Below are 14,277 nucleotides of genomic sequence, written 5' to 3' on the forward strand. Positions count from 1 at the left end.
TTTAATAATCAATTTATTAATAAATAATAATTAATGGAATGATGATGATGATAAATTGATGCCTTGTGCTGTTGTCACTAAAATGATTGTCTCCCTCCCTTCCTCCAGCATCTTCCAGGTAGTCCTCGACTTACGCCCATTGCAGCACTCTCCTCCGCCCCATGGTCACATGATCAAAATTTGGACACTTATTTATTAGTTCATTATTTATTAGTTCAATTTATATGCCGCCCTTCTCGGAAGACTCAGGGCGGCTTACAATGTACTTATAGCAATAGCCTTCATTCTTTTGTATATACCTGCTTATTAGGGCTTTTGCCCACCCACCCCCCATAAGTGGTGTTTCTACAAAGTCAGCTTATTGCCCCCAGAATCCGGGTCCTCAATTTACCTACCTCGGAAGGATGGAAGGCTGAGTCAACCTTGAGCCTGGTGAGATTTGAACTCGCAGTAATTGCAGGCAGCTGGCAGCTAAGTGCTACATAACAGCACTTAGTCCGCTGCACCACCAAGGCTCTTGGTAACTGACCCCTATATATGACAGTATCCCAGGGTCTCGCGCTCCTGTTTTGCGACCTTCTGACAAGCCAAGTCACAAAAGCCAGATTCGCTTAACGACCGGGTTACTAACTTAAAGAACTGCAGGGAGTCACTTAACAACGCTGGCAAAGAAAGGTAGTAAAAATGGACTACCGATTTTGAAGCCGGCAAAGCTTTCCAAACTCGCGACGTTCCCGAAACGATTGTCCTTCCAGCCAGGTTGAGCTCCTTAAGAGAATTTCTCAACAGCAAAATGTCTTTGTTGACTTGATAAATCCCTCTATTGAAGGTTTTATGGCAAATAACCGCATCTTGCATTTATTGTTGAACACGGCGATATCGGTGTTTGATCGGGTTACGATGGGACCACATTTGGCGGGAGGGAGAGGGGGCTAATGGAGCCTTTTGCAATCCTCAAATTTATTCAGAGAAATGTAGAATATCACCCCTCCCTGGGCCAGATCCTGCGCTATAAAATATCCTCCAGTTCAGATTGAGGCCAGCGCATTCTTAAATCCAATTTAGAACATTTATTTAAAATTGCCTGCTTTATTTAATAGTGTGTTTTTGGTTTGGCTTGAGAGCGTGATTCTTGCTGTTGATTTCTCCATTTAATTTGGGGGCGGCTGTGAGCTGTCTAGAAGCTGTTGGCGCATCCATGTGTTAAGATAAATCCATACTTTCCCGCCCACGCACAAATCCGGCGTGGCACCTATATAGATATAATATCCCCTGGGTGGTGGGCCCATCTGATTTGATCGGATTGTTCTAATTAAACCGAAATGCTTGGAATTGAAAGCGTCCAACCTCAAGGATAAAATGTTATTTCTAAGAATGCTCGGAGAACTTGGACAGAAGCTGGATTTTGAAAAGGAACAGGATGCGTTAGGTTGGTGCTTGGGAGCGAAATCTGTCTGACCCACTTTGAAAAAAGTCAAGTAAAACAGAAAATTTTCATTTTACTTTCTGGTTGATCTCTCTCTCTCTCTCTCTCTCTCTCTCTCTCTCTCTCTCTCTCTCTCTGTGTGTGTGTGTGTGTGTGTGTGTGTGTGTATGTATGTATGTATGTATGTATGTATGTATGTATGTCTCCCTTTATTTCTTTATCAGCGAAATATAAATATATATGTAAAGAAAGAAGCAGACTAAATCCTGCGATTTAGCTTTAATTATTTTAAAATTTTAAACATTTTAAGTTCCGGAGCTCGCAGAATGTCTGCTTTTTTCTTTACTAATATACCTGGAACTCGTATATATGTGTAAGTGTGTCTGTCTGTCTTTCTGGATCTATCTATCTATGTAAAAAATCAATCTATCTATCTATCTATCTATCTATCTATCTATCTATCTATCTATCTATTTATTCATCCATCCATCCATATCTATATATCTATCTATGTATGTAGATAGATAGATAGATGTAGATAGATATTGCTATCATCTATCTATTGATCGATCGATCTATCTATCTATCTACATCTATATATCTATGTATGTAGATAGATAGATAGATAGATAGATAGATAGATAGATAGATAGATGTAGATGTAGATAGATATAGATAGATATTGCTATCTATCTATCTATCTATCTATTTATCTATCTATCTATATCTTATCTACCGTGTATCCCCGAAAATAAGACCTCCCTGGATAATAAGCCCAATCAGGCTTTTGAGCGCATGCACTACAATAAGCCCCCCTCCCCGAAAATAAGCCCTCCCTGAAAATACTTAAACGCATGCGCAATCAGTTTCCTCCGATTAGGGTTAGGACAGAGCTGGAAATCGGGTAAGACAGCAAGGGGAGTCCCATCTTACTCCACGCACCCCAAAATAATAAGACCTCCCCGAAAATAAGGCCAAGCTCTTATTTCGGGGTTCAAAAAATATAAGACAGGGTCTTATTTTTGGGGAAACATGCTATCTATCTATCTATCTATCTATCTATCTATCTATCTATCTAGAGAGCAAAAACATTTTTTGGAGGGGAAATGGCTGGGGTTTGTGGGAAGGAGGCCTCAAGAGGTGTTTTTGTAGGTAGTCCTCAATTTACGACAGCAATGAAGAGCCAAATTTCTCTTGTTAAGCAAGGCGGTTGTTAAAATGAGTCATACTGAATTTTACAAGCTTTTTTTTTCCCTGGTTGTTATGTAAAGCACTGCTGTTGTTAAGTGAATCATGAGGTCATTCAGCAAATCGGGCTACCTCCATTGACTTTTCTTGCCAGAAGCTGGTTGGCAAGGTTGCAAATGGTGATCCCATGACGCTTTCCTTCCTTTCTTATTTCCTTCCTTTCTTCCTTTCTTCCTGCCTGCCTGCCTGCCTTCCTTTATTCTTTCCTTCCTCCCTCCCTCCCTCCACTTTCTTTGTTTCTTTCTCTTCTCTTCTCCCTCCCTCCCTCCTTTCTCTTTCTTTCTTTCCTTTCTCTGTTTCCTTTTCTTTCTTTCCTTTGTTTCCCTCCTTCCTTTCCTCCCTCCCACTCTTTCTTTCTTTCTCTTTCTTCTCTCTCCCTCCCTCCTTCCTCCTCCTTTCTTTCTTTCTTTCCTTCCTTTCTCTGTTTCCTTTTCTTTCCTTCCTTTCTCTGTTTCCTTCCCTCCCTCCCTCCTTCTTTCTTTCTTCCTCCCTCCCACTCTTTCTCCCTCCCTCTCTTTCTTTCTTTCTTTCTTTCTTCTTTTTTCCCATTTTACTACCACATGGCTCTGGGCAGCTTACAACATGATTAAAACGGTAAAACAATAAATATGACATTAAAGTTTACAGAGAAATAGCTCAGATGCGAGGGTTATACAACGGGGCAGAGGTGGGTTCTTCTATTTAATCCAGTGACAACCTTCAGAATTGATTTATTTACCTTTCTATATCTGCCATCTCACCAGGTAACTCTGGGTAGTTTAAAACAGCATATTAATACGATACAAACGTCTGAATAAAATCCCAAAGGTTTTTTTTTTTCTTTTCCAAGAGGCAACTGGACTTTGCCTTCTTTGAAGAAGCTTCTTGGATGAGAAGCGAAAGGTCAGTGGTGGGTTCCTCCCGGTTCGGTCCGGTTCGGCCGAGCCGGTAGCTCGATATGACTAGAGGGAATATGACTAGAGGGATATGACTAGAGGGAAAAAAACTGTTTAAACTCTTGCCGCGGGGCTTCAAAGGGCCGCAGTACAGCTGATCAGTGTTAAAAGCAAACAAATGAGTCGGGTCGTAAGTGCGAGGACTGGTTGTAAGTGCGAGGACCTTCCAGAAATGACTCTGACCAGCTAGCCACGCCCACCTAGTCACATGACCTCCAAGCCACACCCACAAAATAAGCCACGCCCACAGAACCGGTAGTAAAAAAAATTAGAACCCACCCCTGCGAAAGGTCTTCAAAGAAAAACCAGAAAGTCCATCTGCCTCTTGAAAAAGCCTATTTGGGACAACCATGACCTGGAGGCCTGAGAATCTCCGTAGTCAGCTGAATAAAATGATATAAATCTGAATGAAAATACCAATTAAAGGCAGAGTTAAGAACAAGTTAAAACTTGTTAAGTTAAAGGCAAACGTCAAAGTTAATTCTCATGTGCGCTGTAGATGACTCGTCGGCTATGGCCCTTTTCCTAAAAGGTGACCTGAGATTCTAGTCCTCATGGTTTCTAAGGAAAAAAGGATAGCGTAACTAGGAATGTGGAAAGCGGGCCTGTTCCTTACTGCTCCCTCCCACTTGGGTGTGATGAGTTCTCCAGTTGTGGTTTCAAAAACTAAAAAGTTCAGGGTCAGAGTTTCCGAGATAAACTGGCGTTGCAGCTGACTTTTTTAAAAAAAATTGGAAGCCTTTAATTCAAAAAAGAAATTCCTCAATTCCTCTTTTTCTGATCGAGAAAGAGAAACGCAGCCAGGAGAGGTGCCCAGATGGCAGGAAAAACAGCCTCGGTTGCCAAGTGGAGGTCCCTCCCCCCAACTCCGGCTTTCTCTCCACGGGCTCTGTGCCAGCACAGAGGAAGGCAGAGCCTCCTTTTCTTTTCTTTTCTTTTCTTTTCTTCCTTCATTCCTTTCTTTCTTTCTTTCTTTCTTTCTTTCTTTCTTTCTTTCTTTCTTTCTTTCTTTCTTTCTTTCTTCTTTCTTTCTTTCTTCTTTCTTCTTTCTTTCTTTCTTTCTCTCTGTTTCTTCTTTCTCTCCTTCCTTTCCTCCTCCCTCCAACTCCTTTCTTTCTTCTTTCTGTCTTTCTTTTTCTTTCCTTCTTTCCTTCCTCCCTCTTTTTTCCCTTTCTCTCTCTCTTCTCTTTTTCTTTCCTTTAGCTATATCTTTCCCTCTTTTCTTTCTTTATATCTTTCTCTTTTTCTTTCTGTCTCTTTCCTTCTCTCCCTCTCTTTCTCTTGATCTCCCTCCCTCCCTTTCTTTTCTTTCTTTTCTCTCATTTCTATTTTTTTCTTTCCTTTAGCTATCTCTTTCTCTTTTCTCTTTATATCTTTCTTTTTATCTCTTTCCTTCTCTCCCTCTCTTTCTCTTGATCTCCCTCCCCCCTCCCTTTATCTTCTATTTTTCTCTTCTATTTTTTTTCCTTTCCTTTAGCTATCTCTTTCTCTTCTTTCTTTATATATCTCTCTCTTTCTTTCAGTCTCTTTCCTTCTCTCCCTCTCTTTATCTCCCTTCCTTCCTTCCTTTCTCTTCTATTTTTCTCTTCTTTCCTTTAGCTATCTCTTTCTCTCTCTTTTCTTTCGTTATATGTCTCTTTCCCTCTGTCTCTTTCCTTCTCTCCCACTCTTTCTCTTGGTCTACCCCCCCTCCTTTATACATTATTTACCTGGAAATTTATGAAACACTGAAAGTAACAAGGTAAGAAAGTAAGAAGAAAAAGCACAAAACGTATAGTAATAAACCACATATAACATTTGTTATGTTCCCATTTATACCGCAAAATACCTTGGATCCTTTCCCTAAACCAGACCCAAATATCCTTATGGAACATTTAAGTTAAACCTCCTCAATTAACGCAGGACATCACTAACAAAACAACTTACAATAAGCATTACACAAAAGTTGTAAGCCAGTTTAGAAAATAGCCCTGTGCATAAAAGAACCCACATTTTAGCACAAATTTAAATATGAAGTTACAATCCAAGAAGGATTTCCAATTACATTTAAATTCTACAACAGATTTGCTTTTTAAATACAACATTATTCTGGGCAACGAAGCATACTCCCACAGTTTGGTGAGCCACTCTTCCGAAGAAAATGTTAAAAGGTCTTTTCCGGTAAAAAGCATACGGTATTGCTATTTTTCCCTCCCTTGTAGATGTGCCGTGCATTTTCTTTGCATTTTGAGTTTCCTGCAAACAGCTTTTCATGCATTACGGTTTGCATTAACCACCAATTTCCCCTTCCTCCTATGCTCTGGGGACATATGCTCTGCCAGTCAACTGGCCCTGCTAAAAAGTGGAATAAGAAATCAAAGCAACATCTTTGGTTTTTGCACAATGTTGCAACTGTGAATACAGAATGGAAAGTTCCTCTCAAGCAACCTTTATGGTCTGAAGTTTTACTGTTTGCCATTTTTGGCCGTAGGCCAGATCGGCAACTCTTAATCTGTGTGGACTTCAATTCCCAGAAATCCCCAGCATGGCTGACTGGGGAACTCTGGGGAACTCTGGGAATTGAAGTTCACATGACTTAAAGTTGCCAAGATTGGAGATAGATAGATAGATAGATAGATAGATAGATAGATAGATAGATAGATGGATGGATGGATGGATGGATGGATGGATGGATGGATGGATGGATGGATGATGGATAATTTGATAGATTGATAGATTGATGGAAGAGATAGATGATAGATAGATAGATAGATAGATAGATAGATAGATAGATAGATGATAGATAGATAGATAGATAGATAGATAGATAGATAGATATAGATATAGATATAGATATAGATAGTTAGATATTATAGATATAGATAGATAAATAGACAGATATAAACATATAGATAGACAGAGATAAATAGATGTAGAGATAGACAGATAGATAATGGATACTTTGATAGATTGATGGAAGAGATAGATGATAGATATAGATGATAGATATAGATGATAGATAGATAGATATTATAGATATAGATAGACAGATAGACATAAACATATAGATAGATAGACAGATAAATAGATGTAGAGATAGATAGATAATAGACAGAAGATATACAGACAGACAGACAGACATAGACACATACATAGAGATAGATATAGAGATAGACAGGTAGATAGATAGAAAGACAGACAGACATAGACACATACCCTGTTTCCCCTACAATAAGACATCCCCTGATAATAAGCCCAATCAGGCTTTTGAGCCCTCCCTGAAAATATTTAAATCCATGTGCAGCCGGTCCCCGCCATTTCCTCTAGTTAGGGAGACAGTTGGAAATCAGATAAGAGGAGCCCCGTCTTGCTCTATGCACCCCAAAATAATAAGACCTCCTGACAATAAGGCCAAGTGCTTATTTTGGGGTTCAAAAAAATATAAGACAGGGTCTTATTTTCGGGAGAAACATGGTACATAAAGATAGATAGAGAGAGAGAGAGAGAGAGATGGACAGACAGACAGAGATACATAGACACATACATATAGATAGATATAGAGAGATAGATGTAGAGATAGGTGGATGGATGGAGGAGGGAGGGAGGGAGGGAGGAAGGAAGGAGCTGGGCAAATGATGTTTCCCAACTATGCCACATCCCATTTTCTGATCAGCTTTGCTGGCTAGGGAATTCTGGGAGTTGAAGAGTAGATCCTTCTGTGCTGTCACAGAGGCTCTCAGCTAATCCCGTTGCGGCTTCCCTGGGGGTTTGCTTCTGGCTTCGTATAACGACCGCAGAAACATTCTCTGTGACCCAAAGCAGAAAGAGGTCCAATTCTACGTCGGTAGAATTTATTCGAAACATAGCGGCCATCTTTCCTCCGGCCTCTTGTTTCCGCTGTCCAACCTTTTCCTCCAATCTGGTTGCGCTCTTTAATGAAACCGTAAAGGCTCGTGTCAAATAAAGGAATTGTGCTGAAGGATGGCTGGACACGCATCGCCAGGCAGTCATTCTTGGTCTCTCTCTCTTTCCTTCGGATACATCAAAATTACCCTTCAGAGAACGGATCGGGTTCCTGTCTGGAAACTGACAGCCGGCAAACAGCCTGATGGATCACAATCGCGTTGGGCGATGCCGAAGGGAGAGAAGGTGGAATTCTCTCCCGTTTGCTTAAACTGGTAGTCCTCGACTTACGACCAACATTGGGAGTGAAACTGCCATTGCCAAGCAAGGCAGTTGTTGAGTTGTGTTCAATTTTACGAACTTTTACGAAGGGAGAGAGAGGAAGGAAGGAAGAGAGGGAGGGAAGGAGTTGTGTTCGATTTTACAAACTTTTATGAAGGGAGGGAGGGAGAGAGAGGAAGGAAAGGAGAGAGGGAGGGAAAGGAAGGGAGGGGGGGAGAGAAAGGGAAAGAGGAAGGGAGGGAGAGGAAAGGAGAGAGGGAGGGAAGGAGTTGTGTTCCATTTTACAAACTTTTATGAAGGGAGGGGGGAGGAAGGAAAGGAGAGAGGGAGGAAGGGAGAGAAAGGGAGGGAGAAGGAGGAAGTGAGGGAGAGAGGGAGGGAAGGAGTTCGATTTTACAAGCTTACAAAGGGAGGGAGGGGGAGGAAGGAAAGGAGGGAGGGAGGGAGAGAAAGGGAGGGAGAAAGAGGAAGTGAGGGAGAGAGGGAGGGAAGGAGTTCGATTTTACAAACTTACGAAGGGAGGGAGGGGGAGAGGAAGGAAAGGAGGGAGAGGGAGGGAGGGAGGGAAGGAGTTCAATTTTACAAACTTACAGAGGGAGGGAGGGAGGGAGAGGAAGGAAAGGAGAGAGGGAAGGAGGAAGGGAGAGAGGAAGGGAAGGAGTTGTGTTCAATTTTACAAACTTATGAAGGGAGAGAGGGAGGAAGGGAGGGAGAGAGGGAGGGAAGAAGTTGTGTTCGATTTTACAAACTTACGAAGGGAGAGAGGGAGGGAGGGGGAAAGGGAGGGAGGGGGAGGGAGAGAGGGAGAAGAAGTTGTGTTCAATTTTACGAACTTTTACAAAGGGAGGGAGGGAGAGAAAGGGAGGGAGAGAGAGATGGGGGGAAAAAGAAAGATTTTACTTCTATTTGATGCTGTGTCTAAAGTCTTGGCACATCGCCTGTTTTGATCAAAATGGAACAAAGAAGGGACTCAGAATTGCTTGCCCACAGATGCTCCTTTCTAAAAGCAGACATGTATTTTTTTTTATCTTACACCTGAGTTGTCAAGAAACTGGTGTATCGAACCGTTATCCATTCTGTTCTCGCCTCCTTTGCCGCCTCTTTCAAATATGACCTGCATGTTGAATCATTTTAGTGGGTGTGTTTGTGGGGTTCAAACTTTTCCTCACTTCAGAACCCGCTACTTAAATATATATATAATTAAATATATATATATTTATATATTTATATATTTATATATTTATATTTCCCGGCAACCCCGATGAAGAAGCAAAGTTGTAGGAGGACTTGAAAATTGGCCGAGTTCCCGTGGAGCTCCATTAAAGTTGACAAAAAAATAGATGCCAGGATCTGGAGGTTTGACTAGATGATCTCTTAGGTTCCTCCGACTGCATTATTTCAGTGTGCCGATTTGGTTGTGTTTTTTTCAACACTCTGGCCTGGCCAGTTGATGGTTGGTTTGGATTTGATTTGACTTGCAATTGATATAATAAACATGTTTAAATAAATCCTGTTTAATGCGGGTAGGCCTCAATTTACAACCTTTTGTTTAGTGACTGTTCAAAGTTACAACGACACAGAAAAAAGTGGCTTAGGGCCCCTTTTCACACTTATGACGGTCGCAGCAACCCCATGGTCACGTGATCAAAATTCTGATGCTTGGCAACTGGCTCATATTTATGACGGTTGCAGTGCCCTGGGGTCACGTGATCCCCTTTTGCGACCCTCTGACAAGCAAAGTCAATAGGGAAGCTGGATTCACTTAACGACCGTGTGACTAACTTAACAACTGCAGTGATTCCCTTGACAACGGTGGCAAGAAAGGGTCATAAAGTGGGGCAAAACTCACTGAAGTGTTTTGCTTAGCAACAGAAATTTTGGGCTCAATTGTCGTAAGTCGAGGACTACCTGTATAATACGTAGTGTTGAATTTGTGGAAATTGTGCAATTTTTTTTTTTTACACAAGGAATTGTGTTACTTGTTCAATTCGTGGCCATGTTTTTGCCAGGCTGATCCAGTGTCATTTTATGAAAGTACGCTTATTTTTCGGCTAATTTTATTCAGTTGAGTGAGGGTTCCTCTCTTTCTGGAGCTTTTGGGCCATGATGGAATTGCCTGTTTTTCACATCTTCGGTGACCAATTCTGTGGAGCGACAATCCGAGACGATCAGGGTGGGATCACCAATTTAGGGAAGGCTGCATTGCGTGAGGTGCTAACAGGATCATGAGCAAAAAGTTTGGATGATAAATCAATCCTAAAATGGTTGTGTAATTGGGTGGACCAAGGACGGCCACTTAGGGTGGTCTTGGCAGGACTTGCTAAGTGAGGGAAGACGATGGGGAAACTGAGGCTGAGGGAAGGACTTTGGGCCTCATCCTGTGGCTGAGCTGCAGGATCCGTCGTTTTGTTTTGTTTTATTTTTTATTATTATTTATGACTAGCTGGATACCCGTGCTTCCCTACGAAACTATGTGATCGGGCTTGATAAATCGATACTTACAGCTTGAAAATTAATGAGTAGTTACCATCGGCCTCTTCTCTCCCCTTCTCTCCCTCAGCCTTGCCCCACAGAAGCCTCCACCTAACTAAGCTCCATTTCATGCTGAATAAACTAAATTATTTATGTATCTTAAAAACTATCTTATGATAGATTTTTACCCCAAAAGTTTTTTATTAAAATAAATTCGATAAAAATCAAAAAAATCCGATTTAAATCAAAAAAATCTGATTTTTTTAATTTTTTTTTAAAAATCATTGATTTTTATCCACCCTGGTTATAAATCCAGGTTTATCTGTGTTTTTTAAAAAACAAAAAAACTATAGGAATTTGAGGCTCAGAAAAACCTCCTTCAAAGCAGATGCAGCTGGATTAAAACATCTGTTTTTTAATGCCAACGTTTTGCTGGCGGGTTTTGGATGCCAGAAAGAAATCCAAGCAGCCAATACTGGGGTGGGAAGCCACTTCTGAGAAAGTGCTACAGATGTGGGAGGTTTGATTTATATTTGGAGAAATTGAGACCAGACACTCTGAGCCAGCTGTGCTGTTTGGAAAAACTGACTCTCGTATGCAAAAATGTATATATATATCTCTATATATGAGAATAGAATCAGGGAAGTTGAAGATCCTTTTTACGGATTGCGCTGATGTTTTATTGCTGAGTTTCATTTGTCTGAAATGGTATGGGGGTCTCCTGTTTGTGCAGGGACTAGAAGACCTTTAAGATCCCTTCCAGCTGTTACTCTGTTAACTTTCTGTTAAGTTTGTTTTTATGCCGGCTACTGATTGTATGTTTTTTTTTGCATCTCTGTTTTTTTTTTTTTTTTTTATGCTGTGTTTTAACAATTGTTAGCCAGGCGGAGAGGAATGTATCAATGGAGACATTGAACAAAGAAGTGTTGTGTTGTGTTGTGTTGAAAAGGGATGGTGATTTGCTGAGGCGAGAAAGAATTAAAATAGCAGTTTCGGAGCTGGGAACGGGTGAGCTCTTTTGGGATGTTTTCTCAAAGTGGAAAAAAATAGGGAATAATCTTAGCTAAATGCATAGGTTGAAGCAGAGATTTGGGGGTGGGGGGTGGGAGATGGGGACTGTGCCCCAAAGCCTGGGCCTCTTGGTTGTTCTCTTTTGGCTTCTCTGCCCCATCCTGACCCCCAAACTCAAAAGACAGCTTCGATACGGGGAGGACTCGCGTAGAAATATCGATCAGGGTGTCTCTGAGCATGTCTTGATTGGTTTTTTTACTTTTAACAGCCCAGATTGGATCAAAGGTTGGAAGGGGGTGTGTGCTTCTCTCTGGCCCCACTAATTGGGGAGGTGGAGAATCTGAGCCGTGGGGCAGGGTGTGGGGTGAGGAGATTGCTAGGAAATGTGGTTGAATATGGGGTAGCAACTTGCCCATTTTGATCGGGGACAATGTTGAATCTGTTACTGCTGTCCAGAGACATTGTGAGATAGAGGGGAGGGAGGGAGGGAAGAAAGAAGGAGAGAAGGAGGAAAGAAAGGTAAAGAAAGACAAAAAGAAAAAGAGGGAGGAAGGAAGGAAAGGAAAGGAGAGGAGAGGAAGAAAGGAAGGAGAATAGAAAGGGAGGGAAGGAAGGAGGAGAGAAAGAGGCAAGGAGCTAGGAAGGAACAAAGAGGATGAGGAAGAAGAAGAGGAAGAGGGAGGAAAGGAGAAGGAAGGAAGGATGAAGAGAAGGAGAAAATGAGAAAAGAGGAAGGGAGGAAGAGAAAAGGAAGACAAAGAAGGAAAGAGGAGGAAGGCGGAAGGAAGGCAGGAGAGAGATAAAAATGAAAGAGATGGAGGAAGGAAAGGAGAGGAAGGAGGAAGGAAGAGGGAGGAGGAGAGAAAGAGGCAAGCAACTAGGAAGAAAGAGGATGAAAAAGAAGAGGAAGTGGTAAAGAGGGAAGGAAGGAAGAAGGAAGGAAGGAGAGGAGAGAAAGAAATGGACCGAGGGAGAAAAGAAAGACAAAGAAGGAGGAAGGGGAGGAAGGCAGAAAGAAGGAGGGAGAGAGATAAAAATGAAAGAGAGGGAGGAAGGAAGGAAATGAGAGAAAGGAGGAAAAAAGGAAGGAGAGAAGGAAGGAGGGATGGAAGAGAAGGAGAGAAAGCAAGGAAGAAAAGGAAGAGGAACACGAAAGGAAGATAAAAAGGAAGGATGGAAAGAGAGGAAGAAGAAAGGAGAGAAGGTGGGAGGAGGCGAGAAAGGAAGAGAAAAGAAAGATAAAAAAGAAAGAGTGACAGATGGAAAGAGGAAGGAGAGAAGGCGGGCGGGCTGGAAAGAATCTGGTTAGGGAAGATTCTGGAAAGACCTGGCGTTATGGGTTTCTAACACACCTTCTCCTCCTTTTTTGCTCCAGGTTCTGACCCGATTCCAGAGGACCTGTGAGCCCCGGTGAGGTGGGCAGGCGGCCCAGCCGAGGTCGGAGTCCCCTGCCCGGCCCTCAGCATGAATCCCAGTTCTCCAGTGTGTCTGGTCATCCCCGTTGCCAGCCTGCTCTCCTGGCTGATGACCGGCTGCGCCACCGAAAGTAAGTCTCGAACACGGCACCCACTCCCGATTTGGCAAAAAACCCGGACCTCGCAGGCATGTTTCTCTGGTCCTTCCTCAGCTCGCTTGGCATCTGGATGCAATAGCGCGGAAGACACTCTGCACATGTTCAGGATGCTCTTGTTCTTCCAAGAAGAGGACAAGAGCACTTTGAACATGTGCAGAGTGTTGCGGGAGACACGGAAAGGAAGAAGCTGATTGGTTTAGGGCTGAGGGGACGGGGAAGGGACGCTCTAATGTGGCTCTAAATGGCAAGATTAGAACCCAGGACTGGGGAAGGAAACGGGGGGAGTAGGACATGTTAGTAGGCCCTTACAGCTGCAAGATAAGGGAGAGTTTCTAAAAAGGAAGAACGACAAGTAGTTCTCGACTTACAACCGTTTTTTTAGTGACCGTTCCAAGTTACAACGGCATTGAAAAAAATGATTTATTATCTTGGTTAGTTATGATGGATCTGGTTTTGTGTAAGCTACTTGAAAAGCTTTGCTGACGGCCGGCATAACAAACTTTTAATGAAATAACTTTGGAAAAAAGCTCCTTGTTTTTCATTCCGATTATATACAAACTCAAGCAGTTCATTTGCAAGGCTGGTTATAAATGATTAAAACGGAGTTTTCCCACCCTTGGCAGTTTCCAGGTGTGTGGACTTCAACTCCCAGAATTCCCCAGCCAACAGAATTTCCCAGCTTTGTTGGGAAATGGAATAATGGAAAATGGAAAAGATTGAGGGACCCCATCTAAATTTCTCCTCCTTCCCCATTTCTTTTCTTTTTTCTCTGAGCTCCCGTGACTTGTCCCAGCTTCTGCCAACCTAGCAGTTCGAAAGGACGTAAAAAATGCAAGTAGAAAAATAGGGACCCCCTTTGGTGGGAAGGTAACAGCGTTCCGTGCACCTTTGGCATTGAGTCATGCCGGCCACATGACCACGGAGACGTCTTCGGACAGTGCTGGCTCTTGGGCTTTGAAACGGAGATGAGCACCACCCCCAAGAGTCGGGAACAACTAGCACATATGTGCGAGGGGAACCTTTATCTTTAGCTTTACTATACAGTCAGTAAATATAAAAATTTTGTTTATTGGATTACAGATCTCTGTTTAATTGTTCTGTTAACTCAACTTGCTGTGAAACGAAGGAAGGAAGGAAGGAAGGAAGGAAGGAAGGAAGGAAGGAGCGGTGAGGGAGAGAGGAAGGAAGGAAAGAGGGAGGGAGGGAGGAAGGAAGGAAAGAGGGAGGGAGAGAGGAAGGAAGGAGGGGTGAGGGAGGAAAGAAGGAGGGGTGAGGGAGAGAAGAAGGAAGGAAAGAGGGAGGAAGGAGGGATGAGGGAGGGAGGGAGGAAGGAAAGGGGAGGAGGGGTGAGGGAGGAAGGAAGGAAAGAGGGAGGGAGAGAAGAAGGAAGGAAGGAAGGAAGGAAGGAAGGAAGGAAGGAAGTTGTGTACAGGCCTATACCTTTTACT

General features: G+C 42.6%; 1 protein-coding gene across 1 annotated transcript in view; it reads left to right on the forward strand.

Moving 5' to 3' along the window:
• PTPRS (protein tyrosine phosphatase receptor type S) overlaps nt 1-14,277 on the forward strand; it is a 270,711-nt gene that overhangs the window by 53,855 nt on the left and 202,579 nt on the right. The window contains exon 2 of the mRNA XM_070944543.1: nt 12,632-12,802. Coding sequence (XP_070800644.1) covers nt 12,721-12,802 — 82 coding nt within the window. The 5' untranslated portion in view covers nt 12,632-12,720. The remainder of the gene's footprint in view (nt 1-12,631; nt 12,803-14,277) is intronic.

The sequence above is a fragment of the Pituophis catenifer genome, unplaced genomic scaffold (genome assembly GCF_029215685.1).
Source record: "Pituophis catenifer annectens isolate HBS135680 unplaced genomic scaffold, rPitCat1.0.hap2 SCAF_1, whole genome shotgun sequence".
Taxonomy (NCBI): Eukaryota; Metazoa; Chordata; class Lepidosauria; order Squamata; family Colubridae; genus Pituophis; species Pituophis catenifer.